We start from the raw sequence: 24696 nt of genomic DNA, 5'->3' as shown, positions 1-24696 counted from the left end.
CACACTCCCAAGTCTTTGTGAGATAAAAGCTTTGGTTCCTAGGGTGGCACTGCTGAGAGGCAGTGAAATCTTTTAAAGAGCTTACAACTATAAGATCGAAGGAGCTTATAAGACCCCAAATCCTCTTTGTCTCCCCCTTCTTGCCTATTAATGAGCAAATTCACTGCCACCTGCTCCTGCCATGATGAACTCATGAACCCAAAACAGCAAGGCCAACTGATTATGGACTAGAACCCAAGCAAATCTTCTTTCTTTATAAATTAATTGTCCAGGTATTTCATTAGAGTAAGAGAAAGGGAACCAAGCATCACCTAGGCAAATGGTGAGTGCTGATGTGTCAATGGGGGCAGTATTCAATACTTCATCTTCTCTTAACCCCTTCTCTTCCAGTGTTCCTGCTGTGCGCCATGGGATGCATTACAGACTTCTCAGGCCAAACACAATGTCTCACACAGTGATTATTCTACCTCATTTTGATTGTTCCCATAACATCTACCCTCTCTCTTTCTTCTAAGACCTTCTATTTATGACTCTTTAAATATAAACTAAAAAGGCTTCAGACTTTCAGGTTTATCTGTAGTAAAGACTTTCAATAAAAAGGTACTGATAAAACATTACAGCAAAAAGAACAAAATAAAAATAAAAACAGAAAATCACTACTGACAAAGACCACCTAACCAACCGCATCATGGTATCTAACTACCACACTTCTATTACTGTTCATGTGCTGAGCTACCATTTGTACATACATGTGCAAGTACTACACATTTAGGCTTTTGGGTAGATGTGCAACTTTGGTAAAGTTCTCCAATTTTTTTCTTGTTTATATTTTAAACCCTCTGATAGAGTTTTGGCCTCAGAGAGGAGCAAAGCTGGCACACTTCAGTTCTGAGATGGATAGGGCTTATACAGCCTATCCAGATGTCAGCACTTCCAACGTTGGTAATGCAAACCTCATTGCTCTGTAACTGCCCACAAGCATTAGATACACAGACCTTTTTCCTATGTCACTGATTTAAAATTACTCACATCAAAATAAGCAGCAAACATGTCATCAGATTCTGTAAACATGTCAGGTGCCAAAATCTTCTTCTGAGATGAGCCTTAAATGAAATAAATACGCAGCAGGACTTGAGACATGCAAGCAGAGATCAAAATCCAAGTCAATAGAATATTCAGAAGTATTAATCAGACTTCTCCTCCTTACACATTGGCTTTTAACTAATAATTCAATTGAGAAACATGTTTCACACTTGATATGTAATATCTACTGCAAATACAAAGCAGGAAACTAACGTCAACTTTTGCTATGGCTAATTTTGATATATAGCTCTATGAGAATCTTGGATTAAAATGAAAAGATATCCCTAAAACCTTCTTAATTTAAGCCAGTGTGGCAGTATACTCATTTAATCCCAGCACCCAGGAGGCAGAGGCCAGTCTGGTCTACAGAAAAATTTCCAGGACAGCCAGGGCCACACAGAGAAAGCCTGACTTGAAAAACAAACAAACAAAGTCTCATATTAAATACCTCAAAGGGTAAATTTCCCCTTTAGTCAGCTATAGATCAGCCTCCAGTTTAATATTTTCCCATAAAATAGCTAATCTCATATAGAAAACTGGACAAGGAAAAAGAAATACCATGGTTTCCAACAAGTAACCACCCAGATCACAGTAAGAGAAATACAGACTCGCGCTACCACTAGGTTACAGGCACTTATCGAGGACAGCGACTACACTTCTAAGACAACAGTACCATATGAATAAGACTTTTTGGGTAAATAAGTACAGGTGTGGTGAGTCTGACAATTTATAGCAAGAACATACACAAATAGTCTGACACTGATCTAGGAAGCCCATTTCTTACATTAATACTGGAGAAATGAAAACAGAAACTAAAACCAAAGTCAAGAAAAAAGTCAGTAGTGTTACTTAAACTTCTTTTCCTTCTTGTACATTGGCTTTCTAGGCAACTTCCAAAACTGCCGCTCAGTACTGAAAACGACCTGATGTGCATTCTTATTAAATTAGAATGCAATGGGTGGCCGCAATCCAGTCAGATGCCTGAACAAATATCCTTGACAATAAGAAATGAGAATCAGTAGAGACCTTATCTTATCAAAACCCGTGTTAAACAAGTAGGGCATCAGAGCAATAGACACTTGTGATCCCAGCACTGGGGAAACAAAGACAGTGGCTCCCTAACCAGCCAGCCGAGCCTATTCAGCAAGTTGCAAACCAGTGAGGGACCCTGTCTCAAAAAAAGACGGGTGGGAACTGAGAAATAAAATCTGAGGTTTCCCCTTGGCCTGCATGTGCACTCCTACCATACAGACACATATATACACAAAATAACTTAAAAATCACATTAATACAGGGCATTACTTGAGCATAATATTCCTACTTCTTTTTCACTTCCCTCAACTCTGTTATAAGGCTATACAGCTAAGCCTGCAGAGAAAAGCTCCATTAGACACTCTAACTCACCATTATTCTGTTCAACTGTCATTAGATTATGCTTGGCTTTTACTGAGGCCTCAAAGGTGTCAACATTCTCCCGCTCATATTCTTTTACATCAGCAGCAACTCGCTCCAAGATGTCGTCTGGCGAAGGAGATCGTGATCTTGTGCTGCTCTGGGGGCTGCTTGGCTCAGATGGCACAGATATATTGCTATCTTCAGCAAGATATTTATATTTCTATAACAACAACAGATACATCAGCTTCATAAAACCAGATATTATCTAAATATATTACTTACAAACAGGTGCTGCATTAGGACATTGGGAGCACTGAAACCGTAAAACAACAAAGGCATCCACTCCTGGCTTACATCAGGTGCACAATACCTACAAAATCCCCTATTATGCAAACTCTGAAAAGTAGTTGTGTTTGCTGTACATTCATCAGGTGAAATTACCTGACCTGACCATATCAAATTCTATCCTCTGGCATGACTTTTGTCTCAGGACAGCCAAGGAGATGTGGTTTGTCTTTCAAAGCAGCAAATTTTATTGCTCCATGACTGATGTGCATAACACATTGAGATGTGTATAACAATCTTTCTCACTCAGCTTTAATTTAAACCGCAATTGTGGACTAGCAATATGGCTTAGTGGTAAATGTGACTGCCATTAAGCTGGCAATCCAAGTTCAATCTCCAGAACCCACCAACTCCTACCAAATGATCCTCATTTTCATGCTCAGGCTGAGATACACTCAAGCACGCACACACGCACGAACACACACCCACACGCACAAGTCTGAAGCAAAATTGAAATTGTAAAGTTTGCCATTATCCTTTTAGAGAAAATAGTTTATTGTATGGTACCAAATAACTGATTTTGCTAAAAGAACTTCCAATTTACCCTACACTGTAATAATTTTCATGTTTGTTAAAAAATATATATTTCAAATTCTCATGTTTTACACAAGAAGTTTATATTAATATAGTTAGATATAAAACAAAACAAAGAGGAACAAGTCAGTTTTAATAACTAAATAAGTCTCATGAATGTGTGTAAGCTCTTCTAGTGACTGGTTACTGTCACTACTACTTTCTTGCCCTGATTACCCAGCACTAGAAGGACCATCACCCACCTGCACAATTGCTTGCCTCTGTATTCTTCTCTGTTCTATTAGAGCCTCTTCATCTTCCTCCTCCACATCAAAATCTTCAAGGCTTAAAAAAAGTTTTCAAACATTTTTGCAGATTCCTAAACTGTTAACTTGTACATTTTTAAAGTTTGAGCTATGGTCTAAGCCATCACTGATCCAAAGCTCAAAGTTGTCTAATGGGAGCCTAGCAAATTTTACCCTCACCTTGTTCACTGCACCAAAACAGGAAACAAAAAAGATCTCTGCATTCAAAATACCCACCAGTGACTCTGTGACTGCTCTGATCTACGTTCTCTTCTCTAAAGCAAAGGCACAACAGTAAGCTGACTTTCCCCTGGGTCCCAGAAAGCTCATGGAAGCTTCTGGTCTATTTCCTATCAAAAATGCAAGCAGGCTGTGGTGCCTCCTACAAACCAAGCAAAAACCAACATAATAAACAAAAAAGGATTTAAAAAGGATACAAAAACTTGACTCTTTTCAGATGGACATGGCTCAATGTCCAATTCTACCTGGATCGCCCGCCCACATGTTCTTCAAGGACCTCCCCAATCTTTATGAATCACCACTGAGTACTATGTGTGCACACTGAGTAGTCTCTGAGTACTGTATGTGCACACTGAGTAGCTTAACACATTGTGCACTGTGACTATACCAAGCTCTACACAGAACCCTTCCTCCTGCCCAGCTTCCTCAATCATGGAACCAACAGTGGCTCCTTAGTTCAAGCACTGCTGATTTTAGGGGTGGGTTGTTTTGTGAGGGGAATTGGCCTGTGAGTTACAGATTCTAGTATTCCTGGTCTTCTACCACCAGCTGACAACATGCCTTCAGATATGAATAAAATGTCTCCAGGGAGGCAAGAAGTGCTACTGAGAAACACTCTTAGCTTTGCTTCTGAGATAGTGCTTTTAGAAGCGTGCATTTTAAAACAGTTTCTAATGCTTTAGAAAACTTAAGTCATTTGAACTGTTTCTCTATCTCAGTGAAACAGATATACTGCCCACCAACTAGTCCAAAGGAAAAGCAGGCAACATCTGACCTAAACTGAAAAGTCTAAACTGGTCTGCTCTTTCTAATAAAAACAAAAGGTAAAATGATGGCCCAATAGTCAACTCAAATCTAGAAAAAGCAGAGCCCTTAAGTTCTGAAAAACATACCTAATAAGCACAGAAGGTTCGCTTTTAAATTCAGGATGAAATCAGGTATTCACTAATGACAGTTAGGCAGAAACTGAAGCCCTCCAGTACACCAATTTTCCTAACCTAGAATCATGAAATGGCAACAGTCCGTTCTTACTTATCATCAGATGAAGACTCTTGCTCAACTTTCATTCCTTCTGAGAGACTTCCTTTAAATTTATCTTCCTTTACTTTGCTTCTGCTCCTTCTCCTATGACCACCCCGTGATCGAGACCTTCTCCTCAAGCGTGACCTGCTCCTTCGGCTCCTATCTCTATTTGAAAGAAAAAAGGGGACATATAAATATTTGTAAAAGTTTCAAATAAAGTGAGCAAACACCAGCATGTGTGGGGAAGAATAAAAGGTGACTTTGAACTCAATGCTCAATTTTTCTGTGAACCTTATGTCTTCTGTATTGTCTGGTTTTGTGTGTCTACTTGACACAAGCTAAAGTCATCAGAGGAAGGCTCTCCATTTTAGGAAATGCTTCGATGAGATCCAGCTATAAGGCATTTTCTCAATTAGTGATCAATGGGGGAGGAGGGCCCAGCCCACTGAGGCTGGTACCATCGCTGGGCTGGTGGTCCTAGGTTCGCTAAGAAGGCAGCCTGAGCAAGCCATGGGAAGCCAGCCAATAAGCAACATCCCTCCATGGCTTCTGCATCAGCTCCTGCATCCAGATTCCTGCCCTGCTTAGGGTTTTTGTCCTGACATCCTTCAATGACAGACTATAGATTCAGAAGTATAAGCTGCATAAATCCTTTCCTCCCCAATTTTCTTTTTGGGTCACTGTGTTTCATTGTAGTAAAAGAAACTTAAACCAAGACACCTTCAAAATCTATTCTATTAAAGAAAGGTGTCCAGACATGGTGATACAACATATAATCCCAGCACTCCGAGGGAGGCTATGAGGACTGGGAATAGCAAAACCCAAATTCTTTAATAATTTGTTTTAAAGGTTTTGTTTGGGAGGGCCTAAATGAATGCATGTATGTGTACAACTGGTATCTGCAGAGCTGCGTATCTCCTAGAGCTGGAGTTACATGTGGTTGTGGTCACATGACATAAACGTTGGGACCCAAATTTGGGTCTTCTGAAAGAGCAGCTGAGCCATCTCCCTAGACCTTTAACTGAATTCTTAAAGACCAATAGTTTGTATAAATTTCAAAGGAAACTATGCTAAAGAAAAAGAAAACTGTGTTGGGCTGGAGAAATGGCTCAGCAGTTAAGAGCACTGGCTGCTCTTCCAGAGGACCTGGGTTCAATTCCCAGTACCCTCATATCTGTAACTCCAGTTTCAGGGGACCTGACACCCTATGCAAATATACACACAAGCAAAACACTAATGCATGTAAAAATAAAAATTAAGAAGAAGAAAACTGTGTGCAGTATCCCATGCTGGCAGAGGAAGCTATGGGATCACAATTAAAATGTTTCAGAGAAAAATGGTCGGTGGGAAAATGGTTAGGTGCAATTTGCAGCTAACTTAAGTTTCCAAATGAGCCAAAGGCTAAGGAATGGAGGAGACAGCATTCATTGGTCCTTCATATTTACCTTCTCCGAGGAGACCTGCTTCTTCTTCTAGGAGACCTGCTGCGTCTCAATGGGGAACGGGACCTCCTTCTAATTGGAGACCTACTTCTTCTTCGGGTTGGAGACCACCTATTGATGGGGCTGGCATCTTTTGACCGTTCACATCTACCAAGGATATCATCTCGAGGTCTTGTTCTTAAGGGAACAAATGCAAGTTCAGAGAAAAAACACCAAACTAAAAAAATCTGTTTGACATTTAAAAGGAGTAAGATTCACAAACTTAAGTCGAGTAACTGACTAAATTACTCTGAATCACTATTTAAAGTCAGATGACCCCATTAGCATTATGGTGTTAGAGAAGGCATACAATAAGTTTATTTCCCATAACTTCAAAATTTAAGAATTTAAAAACTATTTACATGTTAAAAAGAAACTTTAATCTTATGTACAATTCAAAGGAAACATTCCTAAACGGGTCATAATAGCCTATGTCCTCATTCTGAATTGTCTACATATTGACATTGCTATGCTTAAGATTCTTATTTTGCCCGGGCATGGTGGCGCACACCTTTAATTCCAGCACTCGGGAGGCAGAGGCAGGCGGATTTCTGAGTTCGAGGCCAGCCTGGTCTACAAAGTGAGCTCCAGGACAGACAGAGCTAATAAAGAGAAACCCTGTCTCGAATAAAAAAAAAAAAGATTCTTATTTTGATTGCTTATATATGTGGACAGGTGCGTGTCTTAGTACACATGTGGAAGTCAGAGTTAACTTGAACTTTCTAAGATACTACTGTACATATAAGGAGACTGAACAAATCCACTTCTATGATTTATTCTACAAAGAAGCCTCAAATATAACCAACAGATATCTATCTCTGTATGCAATTGTGAAAAATAAACCCATGTAATGTTTATCAGCAAATATGGAACTTCTACACTGTAACAGATACATACATTTATGTATGTGCGTATATGTTTATACACACACATATATCTTATACTGTTACCAAAGCATGCTTTCCAAAAAGAAAAAAAAGTATACCATCTATATTTTGAGATAAATTGGAGACTCCATTTATAAGAAAATGTGCACATAAAGTGGGCTAGCAGGATATAAATGTATTGTGAGGGGCTGTAAGAGGGCTGGGGAGTCCAAGAACTTACTAGTTTCTACATTATCTGGCTTTTTCTTTAATCTGAACTTCTTCTACAATTAAAAAAAAAAAAAGGCAGGGGCATTTGGAATAAATACTTAAGGTTGGCCTTTAATAAAACTTTCAAACTGGAATACCAAGGCTGACTAAGAAACACTTGAGATAAAAAACGATCAGCAAACCTAACAGCCTCAAAGCAGAAACTAAAGGAAAGAGACAGATTTAGTGTAACACTATTCCTAAGTGAGGGGTAAACAGCCTCCTGAGATGGCACTTTGAAAACTCTCTTCAAAGTTCTCAGAATGTGATGATGGAGACTTCAAGATCAACTTAGATTTACACTGAACATATTAATATTAATAGGAATGAGTAAACAATTCATGCCATCTTTGCAAGCCCACATCTTTTGTAAAACTTGACTAATTTGATTAATTTCAAAATGCACAATTCCTATACATAATAAGCAAGTTTCTAAAATGCCTCTCCTATTTCCCTCAAATTTAGTTCTATGATCCTAGTCAATCGTTTGATTGTACACTATACAAAAATTAGGGCCAGCATGGTGGGACACACCTTCAATCCCAGCTTTTAGGAGGCTGAAGAGACAGTATTAAATTTGAGGCCAGTAACAGCTCTTTCATTAGACCATGTCTCAAAACCCTCCCCACCAAAAAGGAAAAAGAAAGTTTATGAAGGGCTCCCTCTCACTGGGCTAAAATAATCCCATTTAGATTCTAGAAAACTGCTTAGATTTAAATGGTTGATTGAGTAAGTTAGAGGCTAAATTAAGTCAGGAACTTGAAAAAAATAGTCATTAAACTATTCTTAAAGCATAAATTATGATTAAAAAACTTTAGTGTTAATAAAATTAATGCACTACATTATATTGAGTTATGAAACCCATCACTATCTCACTTAAAAATTATCTTTATATTCACTTTTTTCCTTTAAAATATAAATTGCTGCCGGGCAGTGGTGGCGCTCACCTTTAATCCCAGCTCTTGGGAGGCAGAGGGAGGTGGATTTCTGAGTTCCTGGCCAGCCTGGTCTACAGAGTGAGTTCCAGGACTGCCAGGGCTACACAGAGAAACACTGTCTCAGAAAACCAAAAAAACCAAAAAAACTATATAGATAGATAGATAGATAGATAGATAGATAGATAGAGATATATAGATAGATAGATAGATAGACAGATAGGTAGATAGATAGATATATATAGATAAATAGATAGATGGATAGATAGATAGTTAGTAAAAAGCATGAGCGTTTCGTGAACAGGTTACCTCGGAGAAGAAAGTCGTCTCCTCTCTGGTTCTCTCCGTTTTCTTTCTAAGGATCGGCTCTTGGCCCTTCTGCCTGGAGACAGAGTTCGAGAAGGCGATTTGCTCTGCTTAGATCTTCTGTCATTGAGAAGCGGAGACCTACTTCTTCTTGACTTGTCTCGCAGTTTTGGAGACAAACTTCTTCTTTTAGGACTACGGCCAGGTCTTCTACTGGGTGACCTATTTTCCTTCCCAGAAGAAGCATCCTTTGAAGGTGATTTAATTGGCTTCTTTTCTTTGTCAATTTCAGATCGTTTTGACTTCCGCTCTTTGGACCTTGACCTTCTGTCTTTGGATTTATCTCTTAAGTCAACTGGGGACTTGGATTTTTTAGATCTATCTCGACTCCTTTCATTTACAATTGGTGATTTTTTCCTATCCTTTATTTTGCCTTTCTCTTCACTCTTCATCTTCTCCTCAGCAGGAGATCTGGCCTTCCCCACTTTCTCTTGGGACCGCCGTCTGAGTGGAGGGGACTTTGACTTTCTAGCTTGGTCTTGAGACTTGCTTCTTTTGGATGGGCTTTTGGATTTTCTCCTCTCCTTGGACTTGCTCCTGTTTGCTTTCTCTCTCAGCATTTCCCCAGCCCCCTTGCTTTTCCTTTTGTCCGATCTGTGCCTGGTCCGTTCTTTGGATCTGCTCTTACTTCGTTTCTTTGCACTATTTTTGTTGTCCGTAATTTCAAGTTTTCCCCGAGTACTGGAAGACCTGGTACTGGACCTGTTCCCATTTCTTGCCTTTTCGTGAATCTCTCCTTCTTCTTCGGAGCCAGACTCATAGCCTTGCAAAATGAGCCCCATTCCAGACTGGACCTTCCCCTCCATTAACTCATTATCAAGCTCAGCTTTAATCAAGGCTCTCTGCTTTTCCAAGTCTTCCAGCAAAGCTAAATCATCAAGCTTAGTTCTTTTTGCAGGGGACAGGCCTTCTTTGTCGGAAGCCTCGATAACTTCTTTCCGTTTGTGCTTCTTATGCTTATGCTTATGTTTGTGTTTTTTATCCCTATCTTCTTCTGAGGAATGTTTATGTTTCTTATGTTTACTTCTGTGTTTATGCTTCTTTTTTTTGTGACGACTGTGTTTATTTTGAGATTGGTCTTCTGATACCTCTCCATTTTCTTCATTTACACTCTTTTCAGAATTATCAGCATCATCCATCCTATAAATGTACAAAGCACATTTTACAATCACAGTATTTACCCAGCATTCAGTTATAACAACAGTAATGATAAAATGAATCTCAGTGTAACACAACCGAGCCACTAAAATGTTGTAAGTTTCAGGTATTTTATTTAAAGGAGGCAAATGACCAGAGCTGAGGTGGTGGAGACACAACAACCTGTTTTAATACCTGAATTAAAATCTAAAAGTATTACATGAAATATGTTATGGAATATGGCTTTGAAAAACATTATTTAACTGAAATCAAACCAGCAACAAAATCCAATTAATTTTAGTTACACAGAAACTCCAGTAATTTGATTTTAAACTAGCATTTCTCACAAATACAAAAGGCTCACATTCTCTTTTCATAAGGCATAGATACTAACATACTGAGAAGTTAATCTTTCCACTTGATGCTCAGAAAACTTGGTTGTCAACAATAATCTACCTGTTTACTTACTGTGAACAATCTCACCTAAACACCCCTTCTTGAAAAAAAAACTCAATAGCTAATATTGGGTAAATCCAAAGTAGTTAGTGTGCCCCCAGAAGCTTCAGAAGAGCACAGTAGTAACAACACAAACAAAAAATTCCCATGGTCTAAGACTTCGAAAAACTAGCTGGAATGAGAACTGTGGTGGTTTGAATATGCCTGGTCCACAGTAAGAGGCCCACTGTTAGGTGTGGCCTTGTTGGAGGAAGTACGTTGCTGTGCAGGAGGACTTTGAGGTCTCCTAGCTCTGCCTAGGGCAGATGAGAGTCTCCTCCTGGCTGACTGCAGAGTCTCCTGCTTGCCTTTGGATTGTGATGTAGAATTCTCCGTTCCTTCTCCAGCACCATATCTGCCTGCATGCTGCCAGTCATAAAACTGACTGAACCTCTGAAACTGTAAGCCAGTCCCAATTAAATGTTTGCCTTTATAAGAATTGCCTTGGGTGCCAGGCATGGTGGCGCACGTCTTTAATTGCAGCACCTGGGAGGCAGAGGCAGGCGGATTTCTGAGTTTGAGGCCAGCCTGGTCTACAAAGTGAGTTCCAGGACAGCCAGGGCTATACAGAGAAACCCTGCCTCGGAGGAAAAAATATAGTCAGTTTAGACCAGAACACTATTCTGGAGGAAGATACAGTTCATCTGACTTCAAAGGATATATGGATATATTCCTGGTACTTTTGTGTAAGTTGGTTGTTTTCTTGCAAAAGAAGGAATGGTGAATCTATTCACCAGTCTCTGAACATTTTTAAATGACCTACTACTACATTCAGGTATTCAGCAAGGTGACTGGAAAATAAAAATGTTGAAGGGCATAGTCACTTACAGTACAGTGGGAAGGAACACCACACAGAACCACCATGTACCATGGAGAAGTACCAATGACAAAAGCCCCAAATGAGGGGATATTGGAACACAGAAGGGCCATCTAAACCCATATTTGAAAAGAGTCAGTAAGGGTGTTTTGTAGATCCCAGGGCAGGGGGGTGTTAGAGGTGTGGGGGGTGGGGGGGTGGGTACAACCCATTTGTTAACTGGGTACATTGAAGAAAAGATGTTAACTGAGAAGGAATGTGTGCTAAAAAGAATAGGTGGATTAACAGTATCCAAGAGTGGGCAAAAATTTGGAGAGAAACAGTACTTCAAATAGAGATATCAAAAGTCACGGCACGTAGAGAAAACCACACTCCAATCATGATGGTTAGGGCACGAAACCTGTAAAGACTCTGATCTAAAGAGGTTTATCTCTCAAGTGAAACAACGCAAAAGGATAAAATATATGTGGTTACATGAGTGAGTGAGACAGAACTGAAAGTCCACTGGGAACCCAAGGGCACAGGAACTGCAGGGTTAGAGGGGGGGCTGGATTATCTACAGGAGCACTGCCAGTTCTGGAACTATAGCAGGAGGTGGGGTCTACAGTCTTGTCCTCTAGGTCTCAGCTTTCAATAACTTGGTAGAGGAGAAGGATACAGAGTATTTCTGAGAAGTTATCAGGACATCAATGAAGGAGTGAAACACATAGCCACTACATGGCATCAAACAAATGGAACCCTCAAATTTACCCACTTCGATTTTGGCTATGCTGGAGTTTTCTTGCTAGTAGAGTATGAGGTGTCTGTAACCTCAGGTATCTGTGCTGTAAGATGGGAAAAACAACTGTACCTACATAAAAAGATATTAAATGCTTCTTTGTAACAGCGTTTAGCATGAACTAATTGCCCGCCAAGTAAGATGTTATTGTATACATATTAGACAACTACACCTGTTCAAACCTACCTTTGGAGATGCAGGGTAGTTACTAAGTTATTGTAAGGAATACTATCAAAAGCAGCAGATGATTATGAATCAAACGACTTGACTCAAAATGCTGCCCCACATAACACAGCACCTTGGGCAAAGTGCTCCTCTAATGCCATTTTCTTCAGCCATAAGAACTGGATAATCAGTAACACAGACAAATCATAGGTTTGCATGACAATTAGACTAAATTCACATAAAATGTGGTCACGGTAATTACATAAGAACCATGATTTTTGCTTCCTTAGCACCTAAGTGCTTCCCAGATTTCTATGTGCACATACTACTCCTTGGTACTTAATATGCAATACCTTAAGTAATTATAGCTTAGCAAAGGACTTAATTTTAGGCATGAAATAAGTTTCATTAAGGACTGTGATATATTCTAGCTTTTTAAAAGAAATCTACAATTTTACAAATAATTTTTTGATGAAAACTTTTACCTTAGGACGACCCAGTATAGGAGTTCCAAAATAATTCTATACACTCCTGCAGCAAACTTCTATCTTTTTCAGTTGACCTTTTAAAATAAACTTCAGGAAACAAGAATTATGTTTTATGGTTCCAAGGGCACCTCAGTGGCTTAGTGCTTAGATACTTGGCACATGTCAAGCCTTGGTTTTACTACCAATACCATATGAAATGGGTATATAAATTAAGTGACAGAGAAAGAGCTCATTATCAACATCATTCTCTTAAAGCTTAATAAAAAGCTGCTGGTTAAGACAAATGAGGGCTTTTTGGATAGTTTACATGGACAACATAAATTGTATAAATCCTATACATATATATCTTTTCTTTATATTTGCATTTTACAATGTAACAAATGGATGTGTATACTTGCCTGTCTACAATAAATATGTCACAAAATAAGTATTTATCAACAACCTACTAGCCTACGTTGGTTAACATTCATTTACATCCAGGACTAATGATGGATCTAAAGTACATACAACACAGGAGGCTTCAGGCTTCAACAGTTTGCTCATTTGTTAAGTTTTATGCTGTAAGCTACTGAGATCTTGGGAGGAGCTGGCAAAATACAGGACACGGAACACTTTCAAAATAGTATTATCAAAATAAAGTCATCAATTACCATGCACTAGTATCGTTTTAACTTTCTTTTCCACAAATGTCGGCTATAGAATAGTGAGGGGCAGGGTAAGGTGAGGTAACCCTATGTGGCTTAGGACTTTCACTCCTCCGTCAGCTTTCCAAGTGCTGGGGTCACAAGCATGCACCATCATAAGCAGCTCAAAGACTTGTATGGCCTCACCTTCAGCTCTAGCTGTCGTGAAACTGAGAAATCTGCATCCCAAGAGCTGGAATTAAAGGTGTATGGTGTACAACATCATGCCTGGTTATCAACAGATAATCCCACTGTCTTAGTCAGGGTTTCTATTCCTGGACTTTTGTCCATCATGACCAAGAAGCAAGTTGGGGAGATAGCCAAGATTGTACCTTCTCTGTGGCTGGACATGGAATGTGTAAGAGTCACCCAGGTGGTACTGGTTTTAAAGGCATGAAGGGGTCATGAAGAGCACTGAGAGAGGCCATGGAAGGCCATTGGTGAAGGTGCAGCCTCAGTTGCAATTGATGTCCCAGGACTGAAGGGGTCATGCAAAGGAGTTGAGGCTTAGCACCATGAGGAGAGCCTGTAAGAGGCTATTGGTGAAGCCTAGTCACAGCGGAAGACAGCAGTGTTTGGAGATGCCAGTCCCATGAGATGACCACCAAGAGCAGCAGCAGCAGTGCAGCACAGGCAGCTGGAGCCTAGAGGACAAGCTGTGTGCTACAAAGGGCAGGGCTGGAGAAGTGACCCAAGCCCCTGGAGGAGCCCAGAAGATTGTGAGTTGGATCCCAGATATTGGGCAGTTAGAGTTTAATTTTCCCTTTTGATTGTGACTGTGCCCTGATATTTCCCCCTCTTGAAGGAAGTTTTTTAGTGAAGCCCACAGTTAAGAGACTTTGAATTTTAAAGTACTTTGGATTTTAAAAGATACTGGATATTTTGAAAGGATTGAACTTTTAATATGTAAAGACTGGGACTTTTAAAGTTGTTTAGATCTTGGGGATGAATAAAAACTAAGGGTTGAGGCTTAATACTGATGTGTTTGTGTGTCAAGTTGACAAGGGGTCAACTGTACTGGCTAGTTTTGTGTCAATTTGACACAGGCTGGAGTTATCACAGAGAAAGGAGCTTCAGTTGGGGAAATGCCTCCATGAGATCCAACTGTAAGGCATTTTCTCAATTAGTGATCAAGAAGGGAGGTTCCCTTGTGGGTGGTGCCATTCCTGGACAGGTAGTCTTGGTTATAAGAGCAGGCTGAGCAAGCCAGGGGAAGGAAGCCAGTAAGTAACATCCCTCCATGGCCTCTGCATCAGCTCCTGCTTCCTGACCTGCTTGAGTTCCAGTCCTGACTTCCCTGGTGATAAACAGCAGTATGGAAGTGTAGATGAATAAACCCTTTCCTCCCCAACTTGCTTCTTGGTCATGATGTTTGTGCAGGAACAGAAACCCTGACTAAGACACCCACCCTTGCTTTTCAAGACAGGAATTCTGTGTGGCCCTGGCTGTCCTCAAACTAGCCCACCTCTACCTGGGCCTCTGGAATGCTGGGATTAAAGGTTTGCACCACCACTGTCCAGCTAGGATAGTCTTTATAAATTGATTTGGGAAGCATTCCATTTATGCCTTATAGGCAAGCAAGCTACACAATTTTTTTAAAAAAAAGACAATTCTTTAAAAATATGTCAATATTGAGCAAAGTCCAATGTAAAGGAAGTAACTAAATGACTTTTCTCTTCCAAACTGAAATGCTTTTACAACAGAATTGATGGAGCCAGGAGTTAGAATGGATCCCAAAGACCAACTGGTCTTAAACCTAGTTTCTGCTTTTCCTTTTCCAAATCATGTTTCAGGAATTAAATTTTAATGTATTATAAACACCACATCAAAAACACATCTTTGGCTGGGCATGGTAGGGATGCTTGTAAATGCAACCTTTGGGAGGCCAGCCTGAAAAGACACAGCCAGCTCAGGGGAGTAAGGTACATCTCCACGGTAGGACTTAGGCTAGTGCATGTTAGGCTCTGGGTTTACTCCTAGTGTCAGCCCTGCTCAATGATCTCAGGCTGACAATGTGGCTCAGGGGTAAAGTACTTGCTTATTAACATGTGCAAAAGGGTTCTTAGTTTGATCCTTAATTCCCCCTCACTCCCTACAACCATCTTTCTGGGACACTAGCAAAAAACATTATTTTAAATCTTAGAGGCAAGTGAAGAAGCCACAGTACAGCAGTCGGGAGCTGGCCTTTAGAGCCACATTTACAAAGTTAAATGTGGCTATCACAGTGCGACCTTGAGCAAACTACTTCATGTCTCTGTGTTAGTTTCATCACCCACAAAATACCAGCAACAACAGGACCCAGCGCCACAGGATTGTTACAAGAATTAATGAGCTACTATTTGAATGATTTGAATAGTACCTGGTCCCTGGTGACTTCGAATACATTTATTTTTTTTTTAAAGCTGAAGTAAAGAGGCTGACAAATGTACAGGCCAGTAAAACAAAAGCCATTTGAGCCTTTAAGGAAAATGTAAACTATGTAATATGTGTGCCCTTAATTTTTCTATTTTGAATAGCTTCCTGTAACTACAAGCTATTCAGAGTAACTTGAAGCCATTTAGGTCAGCAACACACATAGTGCCTGCTTTCATATCAAACTGTTATTTACTCCATTAATTATTTTCAAATTAGCAAAAATAGGACACATTGAGAAGAATTCCATTTACACAATTTCTATGGGGGAAGGGAGGATAAATTAAAAACTACCATCAGTGTTATGTAGTTGCCAGAGCCTAAACAAACCCACGCTTATAAAGATAGGATTAAATACGCAAATAATAGGGCTGACTCTGACTCAAAATAAATGTGAATGGATCCTCCCCTCAAATTAAGTGAATGGACATAATACCAAGAACTTTTCAGATTGCCAGAACTACTTAGCTGAACAGCCGAAGACACCCATCAAGCTAAACTAACATCCTGTAACTGCCACACCATGAACTTGGACAATAAGCTATCTTAAAATCCTATCTGTTCTCTGCTAAGCCCAATTGTCACAACCACAATGCAACTTTCAAGCATACTTAATAAAAACAAATTCTCTGTCAAGCTGAGTAAAGTAAATGACAGGGGAACCCCAAACTAGATTCTCAGCAAAGAAACCAAGCTATCTGTCACAAGTTGCTGGAAACGGTATCAAACACTTTCCTAAACAGGCTGAAAACATAGATAATGCAGATGTAACTGGGGGGTGGGGGGTGGGGGGGGTTGCTGTTGCCACCCAGTCTTCAGTGGTATTCTCTTTAAAGTTAAGCTTTCCTCGCATAAACGTGGGAAACAAAACACTGCTCTTCTTTAAGCAACAGCTAGTCCTTTTGCTTATTCAAGGATGTGTTCTCTTGGCTTCAAATACTTCTATAGTCGCTTAATTAAAAACACAGATTAGAATGATTTAGAAGTAGCAACGATTCCTAATACTTCTCCCATGTCCCTTCCTAAAGGCAAAAACAAACTAGGGCAAAAAACTGCCAGGCCTCAAAACCCAGGTAGTCTACCTTACTTTGCCTCAAGTTTGAAAGTTAGAAATAAGCTACCAATGGACAGAGAAATACCGGGTTGTGGTTGGAAGGAAGAGTAAAGGGCAAAGGACTTCGCTAGCACAATTTCCGGGACAGTCAAAAGTGTGACCCTAGCACCCCCGTCTCTGCTTTTACCATCAGCAGGATCGCAAGGATAGCATATGCGTTAGGAAAGCGGGGCTTAGCCTGCCGGCCGCCACTATTCCTCGGGTCTCTTTAGGGAAGGAGATCACCGAGGGTTGAGATCGGAGAGCTCCACGGTCCCCCAGGGAGGTGCAGGAAGGCGCGACCTCAGGGCAGCAGCAGCCACCACGCTAACTGGACCTGTAGAGGCCGCTCGTGCCGCCGCCTCCCGGGGCAACGACGGACAGCAGGCCGCGCTGCCGGCACCTCAACAGCCGCGGCCCCACCGGCAGCAAAGCCCAGGCCGCTCCCACGCCTCCCGCCGCACCACCCACGGCGCGCGGCAAGGCAAAGTTTGGCTGTCGCCGTTAGGCCTGAACTTTCCCGCCCGTCGCGCAGGTCGCCGCCGCCGCCGTCCCCCGCATTGCCGGCCTGGAGGCCCAGCTCCGACACACCCGCGCGGTGCACTTACTCAGCTTGCTCCCGCAGGGACGGGGGCTCCGTGGCGGCCATCTTGAACTTCCCGACTCCTCCGCGATGCTGGCGGCGGCTCGGCGAACCGTGGACGCCAGTGGAAGCGGAGGAAGAAGGGACAGGCAGCCGCGCATGTGCGGAGCACGTAGAGAAAAGCGGCACTCGGGAGTCCGCGCTAAGAATCCGGATAGAAAAACTCGGCGTCCGGGGGCGGGGCGCGGAACGTAACTTCCGGGGCTAGGGGGCGGGCCGTGGGGAGAAGAAGGCCTGATTCACTTAGAGCGCTGGTTATGTGTGTAAGTGTGAGTGTGTAAGTGTGTAAGTGTAGGGACCTGCTGGAGACAGCAGCAAAGAAAGGGGTCGGGTGCATTGCTGAGAGCTGATTCTCCATGTGATCCAGTAGTGGGTGAAACCTGCTGTGTCTCTCCTTGTTGCTGATTGGCTAGCGGAGAGCTCGTAGACCTGGCCTAATTTAAACAGCCAGAATATCTGCCAGGTCCCCTTTTGACCTTCTGTTCTTTATGGTATGCTTTATATGGGAATTAAGTTTTCTGTTTCTGGGAGGAATACGTTGGAGATAATGGTGATACTGAAATAAGACCGATTTCCGATTTACAGACACCATTCTTCACAGAGTAAAATAAAGCACTTCTAAGCCCGGACACACAAAATAAATGTAATAAAAATGCTCTTGTCGGGCAGTGGTGGCGCACGCCTTTAATCCCAGCACTCGGGAGGTAGAGGCAGGCGGATCTGAGTTCGAGGCCAGCCTGGTCTACAGAGTGAGTTCCAGGACAGCCAGGGCTACACAGAGAAACCCTGTCTCGAAAAACCAAAAAATAAATAAATAAAAAATAAAATAAATAAAGCACTTCTAAAGGAGCTGGTGCTGGAAAACTTTTCCATGGAAGATTTTCTTTTTCACCCAAGTTCATTTCCACGCTATTACGAATTGGAGAGCGAAATCGATGCCTAAAGGCATCCCAAGCTGTTACTGTTAGCAGATATTGAAACATTAGCTTACTCGTGCAGGAAACGTTTACAAAGTGACAGACCAGACAATTACAATTCCTTGGGTTTTTTTTTTTTTTTTTTTTTTTTTCCTCTTCGGGGCCCTGGTAAAGGAACCGCCCGACCCATAGCCGCAGTTTCCGCGGATCAGGACGGAAGTGAGCTCTGCACAGCGGAACCAGCTTCCCGGAAGTCTTTTGGCCAGCCGGAGAGACGCATGCGTGCTGGTGGCCAGAAGAAAGCGTGGGCGTGTTCAAAGCTGCGGGCGGTGGTTGTGGCGTTAGAACTGCGGCGGGCAGCTATGGGGAGGCCCTCCCAGTTCCCTGCTCCAGCTCAGCTGGTCTCCGCCTCCCGATCTCAGCCCCGACCTCTCCTCTGCGGCAACGTCAGCACAGCGGCTTGCCAAGATTGCGTCTGAGCGTACCCCAAGATCCCTCAAGTAGAGGTCCGCCTTGTTCGGTGACACCGTGGAGACCACGGCGCCGGCAGACAATGCAAAAAGTTGAGGCTTTGGAGGCAAGCGTGTCTTTGTGAACGTTTCATCTTTTCCTACCATCTGTGGTTGCTTCAAGTATTATTCCAAACGAGCTGGGCATTCTTTAAATAATTGAAAAATATATTTGAAATATGTGTATTTCTGTGGAGAGCTACTAATCTCGTACACGGTTGCCATGGAACCCAGTGAGCTCTCAATAGGCTAATTGTAACAGACTACAAACAAATTACGAGCATCGTAAAACCCGTTGACTCTTGGAGTTTCCAGGTGTCTTTGAAGAGTGTAGAAGCCATTTGAGCAGCACTTAGGTTTAAAATTGGGATTTGGACCTTTAATGGGAAGACGCCAAACTGGTGTTAACACGCTTGAGGCATCATGCCTGTCTTAGTGTAATTTTTTTGTTGTTTTAAAATACTTCTGTGCATTTGTGAATTTGGACAAACTCAAAGTAAAGGAAAATCATCCCCCAAGTGGATAATTCCACGTTGAACCAGCCCGAACATGTTGGCTTATTTTTAGCCCTTTCCTATGTGAAATATTAAATTTCACACTTGTGTACACAGTGTCATCGCTTGCTCTTTTTCACATAGCAGTTTTTGCTTCATTCTGGTTTGCCAAGCATCTTCTAACTAGATTGTTGTCCTTGTTACTAGGTATCTAGATTGTATCAGCTTTGCAGCAGTATTAACTATAAAGAGAAACACCTAGAACAATGTTCTAAAAGTAAGGGCTGGCTGGTGAGGTGGCTCAAGTGGGAAAAGATGCCTGTCAAGAGACCTGAGGGCCCAGCAGTGGTGTGGCACACACCTTTAATCCCAGCGCTTGGGAGGCAGAGGCAGGCGGATTTCTGAGTTCGAGGCCAGCCTGGTCTACAGAGTGAGTTCCAGGACAGCCAGGGCTACGCAGAAAAACCCTGTCTCAAAAAACAAACAACAATAAAAAAAAGAGACCCGAGGAGCTAGGTTCAATACCCAGACCCCCTCATCGATTGTCTTCTGACCTCTGTTCATGAACACACAAAATAGATGTAATAAAAATGCACTTACATGAACATAGGATTTATGTCAGCAAGGGGTTTCACTGTTTGCTGTGCAACCAAGAACAATTAAAATTTTTTCCTAGTTTTACCACCCAATAAATTGGGGATAATAGTTCTCATTGTATAAACACAATAAATTAAGCAATGAGCAAAATGGCCTATATGAGTAAATGGTAGTTTTTGTGATGGTTTGTATATGCTCTGCCCAGGGAGTGGAACAATTAGAAGGTGTGGCCTTGTTGGAGTAGGTATGTCATTGTGGGTGTGGGCTATAAGACTCTCATCCTAGCTACCTGAAAGCCAGTATTCTGATAGCAGCTTTCAGATGAAGATGTAGAACTCTCAGCTGCCCCTGCACCAAGCCTGCCTGGATGCTGCCATGTTCCCACCTTGATAATGGACTGAACCTGTAAGCCAGCCCCAGTTAAATGTTGTCTTTATGAGAAGAGTTCTTGGTCATGGTGTCTGTGCACAGCACACCCTAACTACGGCTGGGCGGTGGTGTGGCACACACCTTTAATCCCAGCACTTGGGAAGCAGAGGCAGGTGGATTTCTGAGTTCAAGGCCAGCCTGGTCTACAAAGTGAGTTCCAGGACAGCCAGGGCTATATAGAGAAACTCTGTCTCGAAAAACCAAAATAATAATAATAATATAAAAAAATAAAAATGCTTTGCAGTCTCTGAGAGAGGTATATAAGTTGCCGTGTTGTGTGCAATATGAAATTGATGCTGAAATCACTACCCAGAGATAACTTGAATGGTTAAGGGATGATCACAAAAGGGAAGGGAAATGCACCTACCCTAATGTGCTCTTGGTTTTCCTCTGACCTGGGTCTCAATAACTCTTCCTCTTAAGTATACCCCACTTAACTCACAAGTTTCTCATTCTGCACATTAAAAAAAAAAAGACAGTTTCACCCCTCCCCATGATTTTGTCTTGATATACTTATTGACTACCTTATCGAGATCCTGTACTGAAACTTGGCATGGTGGTGCATAACACCATTCCCAGCACTTGGTAGAAGGAAGCAGGGAAATCAGAAGTTCAAGATAAACCCCTGGTTACAAAGTAAATTAGGGGCCAAGCTGGGCTACATGTAACCACATCTCAAAAACCAAATAGATTGTTATAGTGTCAAAAACCAGGCGCTAAGACCAAAGTGTTACAAGGTAAACATTCAGTTTACAGCCAGGCCAAACTTGCAGTCCCCATGAAGTAGGAGAGAGAATCAGAAGACTAAAAGCATGGGAGCCTCTTTGTAGCAAGTAAGCAGGTAATTACAAAAGAGCAGAATTTTTACAGTTGTTTTTAATGATCATGAGAAAAGTGCATGTGGGTTTATAGACAGTTCCTGGAACATACCCTGAAACAATGGAAACAGGGTATGATGTGTAAATCACAAGGTTATAGAGGAAGAACAAATCAAAACAAGCAAACAAAACCAAGTTGGCCTTTAGCTTGGGACATGACTAGAGAAACACACAATAGGGAACACTAAATAAATCAAACTCTAACCTTATGTTTAAGTGGGAAAAGGAAGGACAAAACTGGAGCCAACAGGACCTTAACAAAAATGAAGGGAGGAGGAAGGAAGGTTGCACTGAACTTGGCTGAAGCTGCACTCATGTCCCCACTGAACCGTCTGCTGTCTACCTCCTTGTTTAAATAAGGAAGCTGTTTAAATACATCACCATCCAGCGCATCGGTCAGCACCATTAATCTCACCACTAAGACATAATGAGTTCATCCATCTCCCCAAATTCCCGTACCACAGGCTCAGTCTAAGCCTTGCTCTTGTAACTGTTGTGCTATTTTTTTTTCTCAAGATGTGAATGTCTGTTTACCTCACACAGGGCACCCACAGCCAACCAAAGAAACGATTCCACCAAAGGCTAGCTGGTGAAGCCAATGAGTTTATTGGGTTTAGTTGTTGGAGCATGGTAAAAGAGGTGTGTGAATGACCACAGAAATGCTGCCCCACTGAAAAATTCCACCTGGCATGGGTGAAACCTCCTAAAAGCTGTATAGTTTGGAGTCTTTCCCTTTTTATTCACCTTCTACTGTCTGTTTCCTCTAGCATCTTCAAGGACATGGAAATCTGGAAGAGAATTTTGTGCAGGACTGAGGGAAATTAGGGAAGGACTGGGATTCAATTGAAGGTTCATTGCTAAGATATGACTAGTTATGCTATACCTGAAGGACAGTGTTTGTTATGCTATTATTGGCTGTCAACTTGACCACAATTGGAATTAACTAACACCCGAGTGGCTGCGTATACCTGTGAGGGATTTTTCTTAATTAAATGATTTGAAGTAGGAAGACCCATCCTAGATCCCAGATCTCTTGAAATGGGAAGATCCCACTTAAGTCTGGGTTACCCCTTCTGATGACAGCCTATATAATAGATGTGGAAGAAGGAAGGTAGCACTAGCTCTTTGCCTGCTAGCTCTTGCTGGCCAGGCCATACCTTCACTAGCCTTAGAGCCTACTTCAGTATTCTGGCATTATACTAAAGACTGGCTGAGCTATCCAGCCTCATGGACTGAACAACTACTGGATTCTTGGACTGACTGACTTTCTTTCTTTCTTTCTTTCTTTCTTTCTTTCTTTCTTTCTTTCTTTCTTTCTTTCTTCCTTCCTTCCTTCCTTCCTTCCTTCCTTTCTTTTTTTCTTTCTCTCTCTCTCTCTCCTTCCTTCCTTTCTTTTTATTAATTGGTTACTTTATTAATTTACATTTCAAATGTTGTCCCCCTTCCTGGTCTCCCCTCTGCAAATCTCCCATCCCATACCCCCTCCCCTTTGTCTCTAAGAGGGTATTCTCCACCCACCTGCCCACTCTGGCCTCACCCCTCTAACATCCCCCTGCACTAGGGCAGGAAGCCTCCACAGAACCAAGGGCCTTTCCTCCCACTGACTCCAGTTAAGACAATCCTCTGCTACATATGTAGCAGGAGCCATGGATCCCTCCATGTATACTCTTTGGGTGGTAGTTTAGTCCCTGAGAGCTCAAGGAGGTCCAGTTCATTGATATTGTTGTTCTTCCTATGGGGTTGCAATCCCCTTCAGCTCCTTCAGTCCTTCTAAATCTGGGGTCTCCAGGCTCAGTCCAATGGTTGGCTGTGAGTTATCTCCATCTGTCTTAGTCAGATGCTGGTGGAGCCTCTCAGAGGACAGCCATACTAGGCTCCTTTCTGGGAGCATTTCTTGCCATCAGCAATAGTGTTGGGGTTTAGTGTCTGCAGATATGGGGTGGGATGGGTCCCAAGGTGGGGCACTCTCTGGATGGCCTTTCTTTTTGATAAATAGCCATTGTTGCACTAGCTGGATCAATGTCAGCCACTCTACTAGATTAAATATATTCAAATGTGTGTGTGTGTGTGTGTGTATGTGTATATATATATTACATACATATATATGTGTGTGTATATATATATATTATATTAAATATATGTCCTATTATCTGTCCTGTTCCTCAGAAAACCTGGACTAATACAGTATACAAACATGTTCCTCTCTCTTCTCTGATTTTTCTAATGTTTTTTGCTTTGCTCCTATTCTCCACCCAGAAACTGGAGTACGCTTTCACAGCACATCCTCCAGCTTCAAACCATGTGCCCACAGCAGCAACACTTCAATAAAGTCAAACGTTTTGTCATGCCTTGTCAGAGCCTTGATGGTTTAAGCCTGGCTGATGTTCCACTCTCAGCTTTCAGCCATAGAATTTGAAGTGAAGCAAAAGCAAGTGCTTGTTTGTGGTAATTCTAAAATAAGCTGTATGTTTTCTTCCCTGAAAGAAAAGGCCTACAGTTTTTCTTATTTCTCTTACACAAATTTCTCTTCATCCTGACTACTACAACTCATTCTTCAGACACTGTCTTAAACATCAGTTCCATGAGAGCGCTTATCCAAAAGGTATCCTTCCTTCTGGTCCCAATATACACATGGGCCTGTCTTTCCTATATTTTCCTTAAAGTAATCTGTGGTTTTCCTAATAAAACACTGATCTGCAGCTGGGGTAGTCAGTTAAAGGAAGTGTGTGTGTGTGTGTGTGTGTGTGTGTGTGTGTGTGTGTGTGTGTGTGCATGTGTGTGATAGTTCACTAAGATTGGCAATTGGACAATATTCTGAATCGCTCTGGAAACATGTCTTAAGATGTGTCTATAAGAAATTGTATATATTAGGTTAATTGTTGAGGGAAATCGTGCCTAAATGTGGGTATTACCATTCTATAAGCTGGGGTCCTGGGCTAGATAAAAAGGAGAAAATGAGCTGAGCACAAATGTTTATCTCTCTCTGGTCCCTGCCTGCATAATGCAATGTGACTGGCTGCCTAGCCCCCCACCCCCACCCCGCTGCCTTGCCATCCCACCATTCCCTTCCTTACTGAAGTCACTTTTGTTAGATATTTTGTCACAGAAATAAGAAAAAAAATTGTACATCCACTCTGGAAGTCAGTCTGTAGGTTCCTCAGAAAATTGGACATAATACTACCGGAAGATCCAGCAATACCTCTCCTGGGCATATACCCAGAAGAAGTTCCAACTGGTAATAAGAACACATGCTCCACTATGCTCATAGCAGCCTTGTTTATAATAGCTAGAAGCTGGAAAGAACCCAGATTTCCCTCAACAGAAGAATGGATACAGAAA

The 24696-nt window shown here is 41.8% G+C and overlaps 1 protein-coding gene and 1 long non-coding RNA gene across 31 annotated transcripts in view; one reads left to right on the top strand and one right to left on the bottom strand.

Annotated features, from left to right (window-relative positions):
- The window catches only part of Prpf4b (pre-mRNA processing factor 4B), a 31245-nt gene extending 12872 nt beyond the window's left edge, over positions 1 to 18373 (bottom strand). For 16 of the 30 annotated variants that reach the window (XM_017315440.2, XM_017315439.2, XM_030247199.1 and 13 more), the window contains exons 1-7: positions 17499 to 18373; positions 8766 to 9962; positions 6350 to 6523; positions 4914 to 5069; positions 3600 to 3681; positions 2488 to 2698; positions 1030 to 1103 (exon numbers count right to left, since the gene is read on the bottom strand). In XM_017315440.2, the coding sequence (XP_017170929.1) occupies positions 1030 to 1103; positions 2488 to 2698; positions 3600 to 3681; positions 4914 to 5069; positions 6350 to 6523; positions 8766 to 9962; positions 17499 to 17539 (1935 nt within the window). In that variant the 5' untranslated portion in view covers positions 17540 to 18373. Of the gene's footprint in view, positions 1 to 1029; positions 1131 to 2487; positions 2699 to 3599; positions 3682 to 4913; positions 5070 to 6349; positions 6524 to 8765; positions 9963 to 17498 lie in introns of all 30 variants that reach the window. The other 14 variants (XM_017315426.1, XM_017315428.1, XM_017315433.1 and 11 more) reach the window with 3 other exon arrangements.
- On the top strand, positions 17953 to 19565 carry Gm36839. Its single transcript, XR_382181.1, has 2 exons — positions 17953 to 18024; positions 18625 to 19565. It is a non-coding gene; the product is annotated as a predicted gene, 36839 (long non-coding RNA).
- The last annotated feature ends 5131 nt before the right edge of the window (positions 19566 to 24696 follow it).

This window comes from Mus musculus, chromosome 13 (genome assembly GCF_000001635.26).
Source record: "Mus musculus strain C57BL/6J chromosome 13, GRCm38.p6 C57BL/6J".
In the NCBI taxonomy this organism is placed as follows: Eukaryota; Metazoa; Chordata; class Mammalia; order Rodentia; family Muridae; genus Mus; species Mus musculus.
The sequence above is the reverse complement of the archived record's forward strand: the minus strand, read 5'-3'. Positions and strand labels throughout refer to the sequence as shown.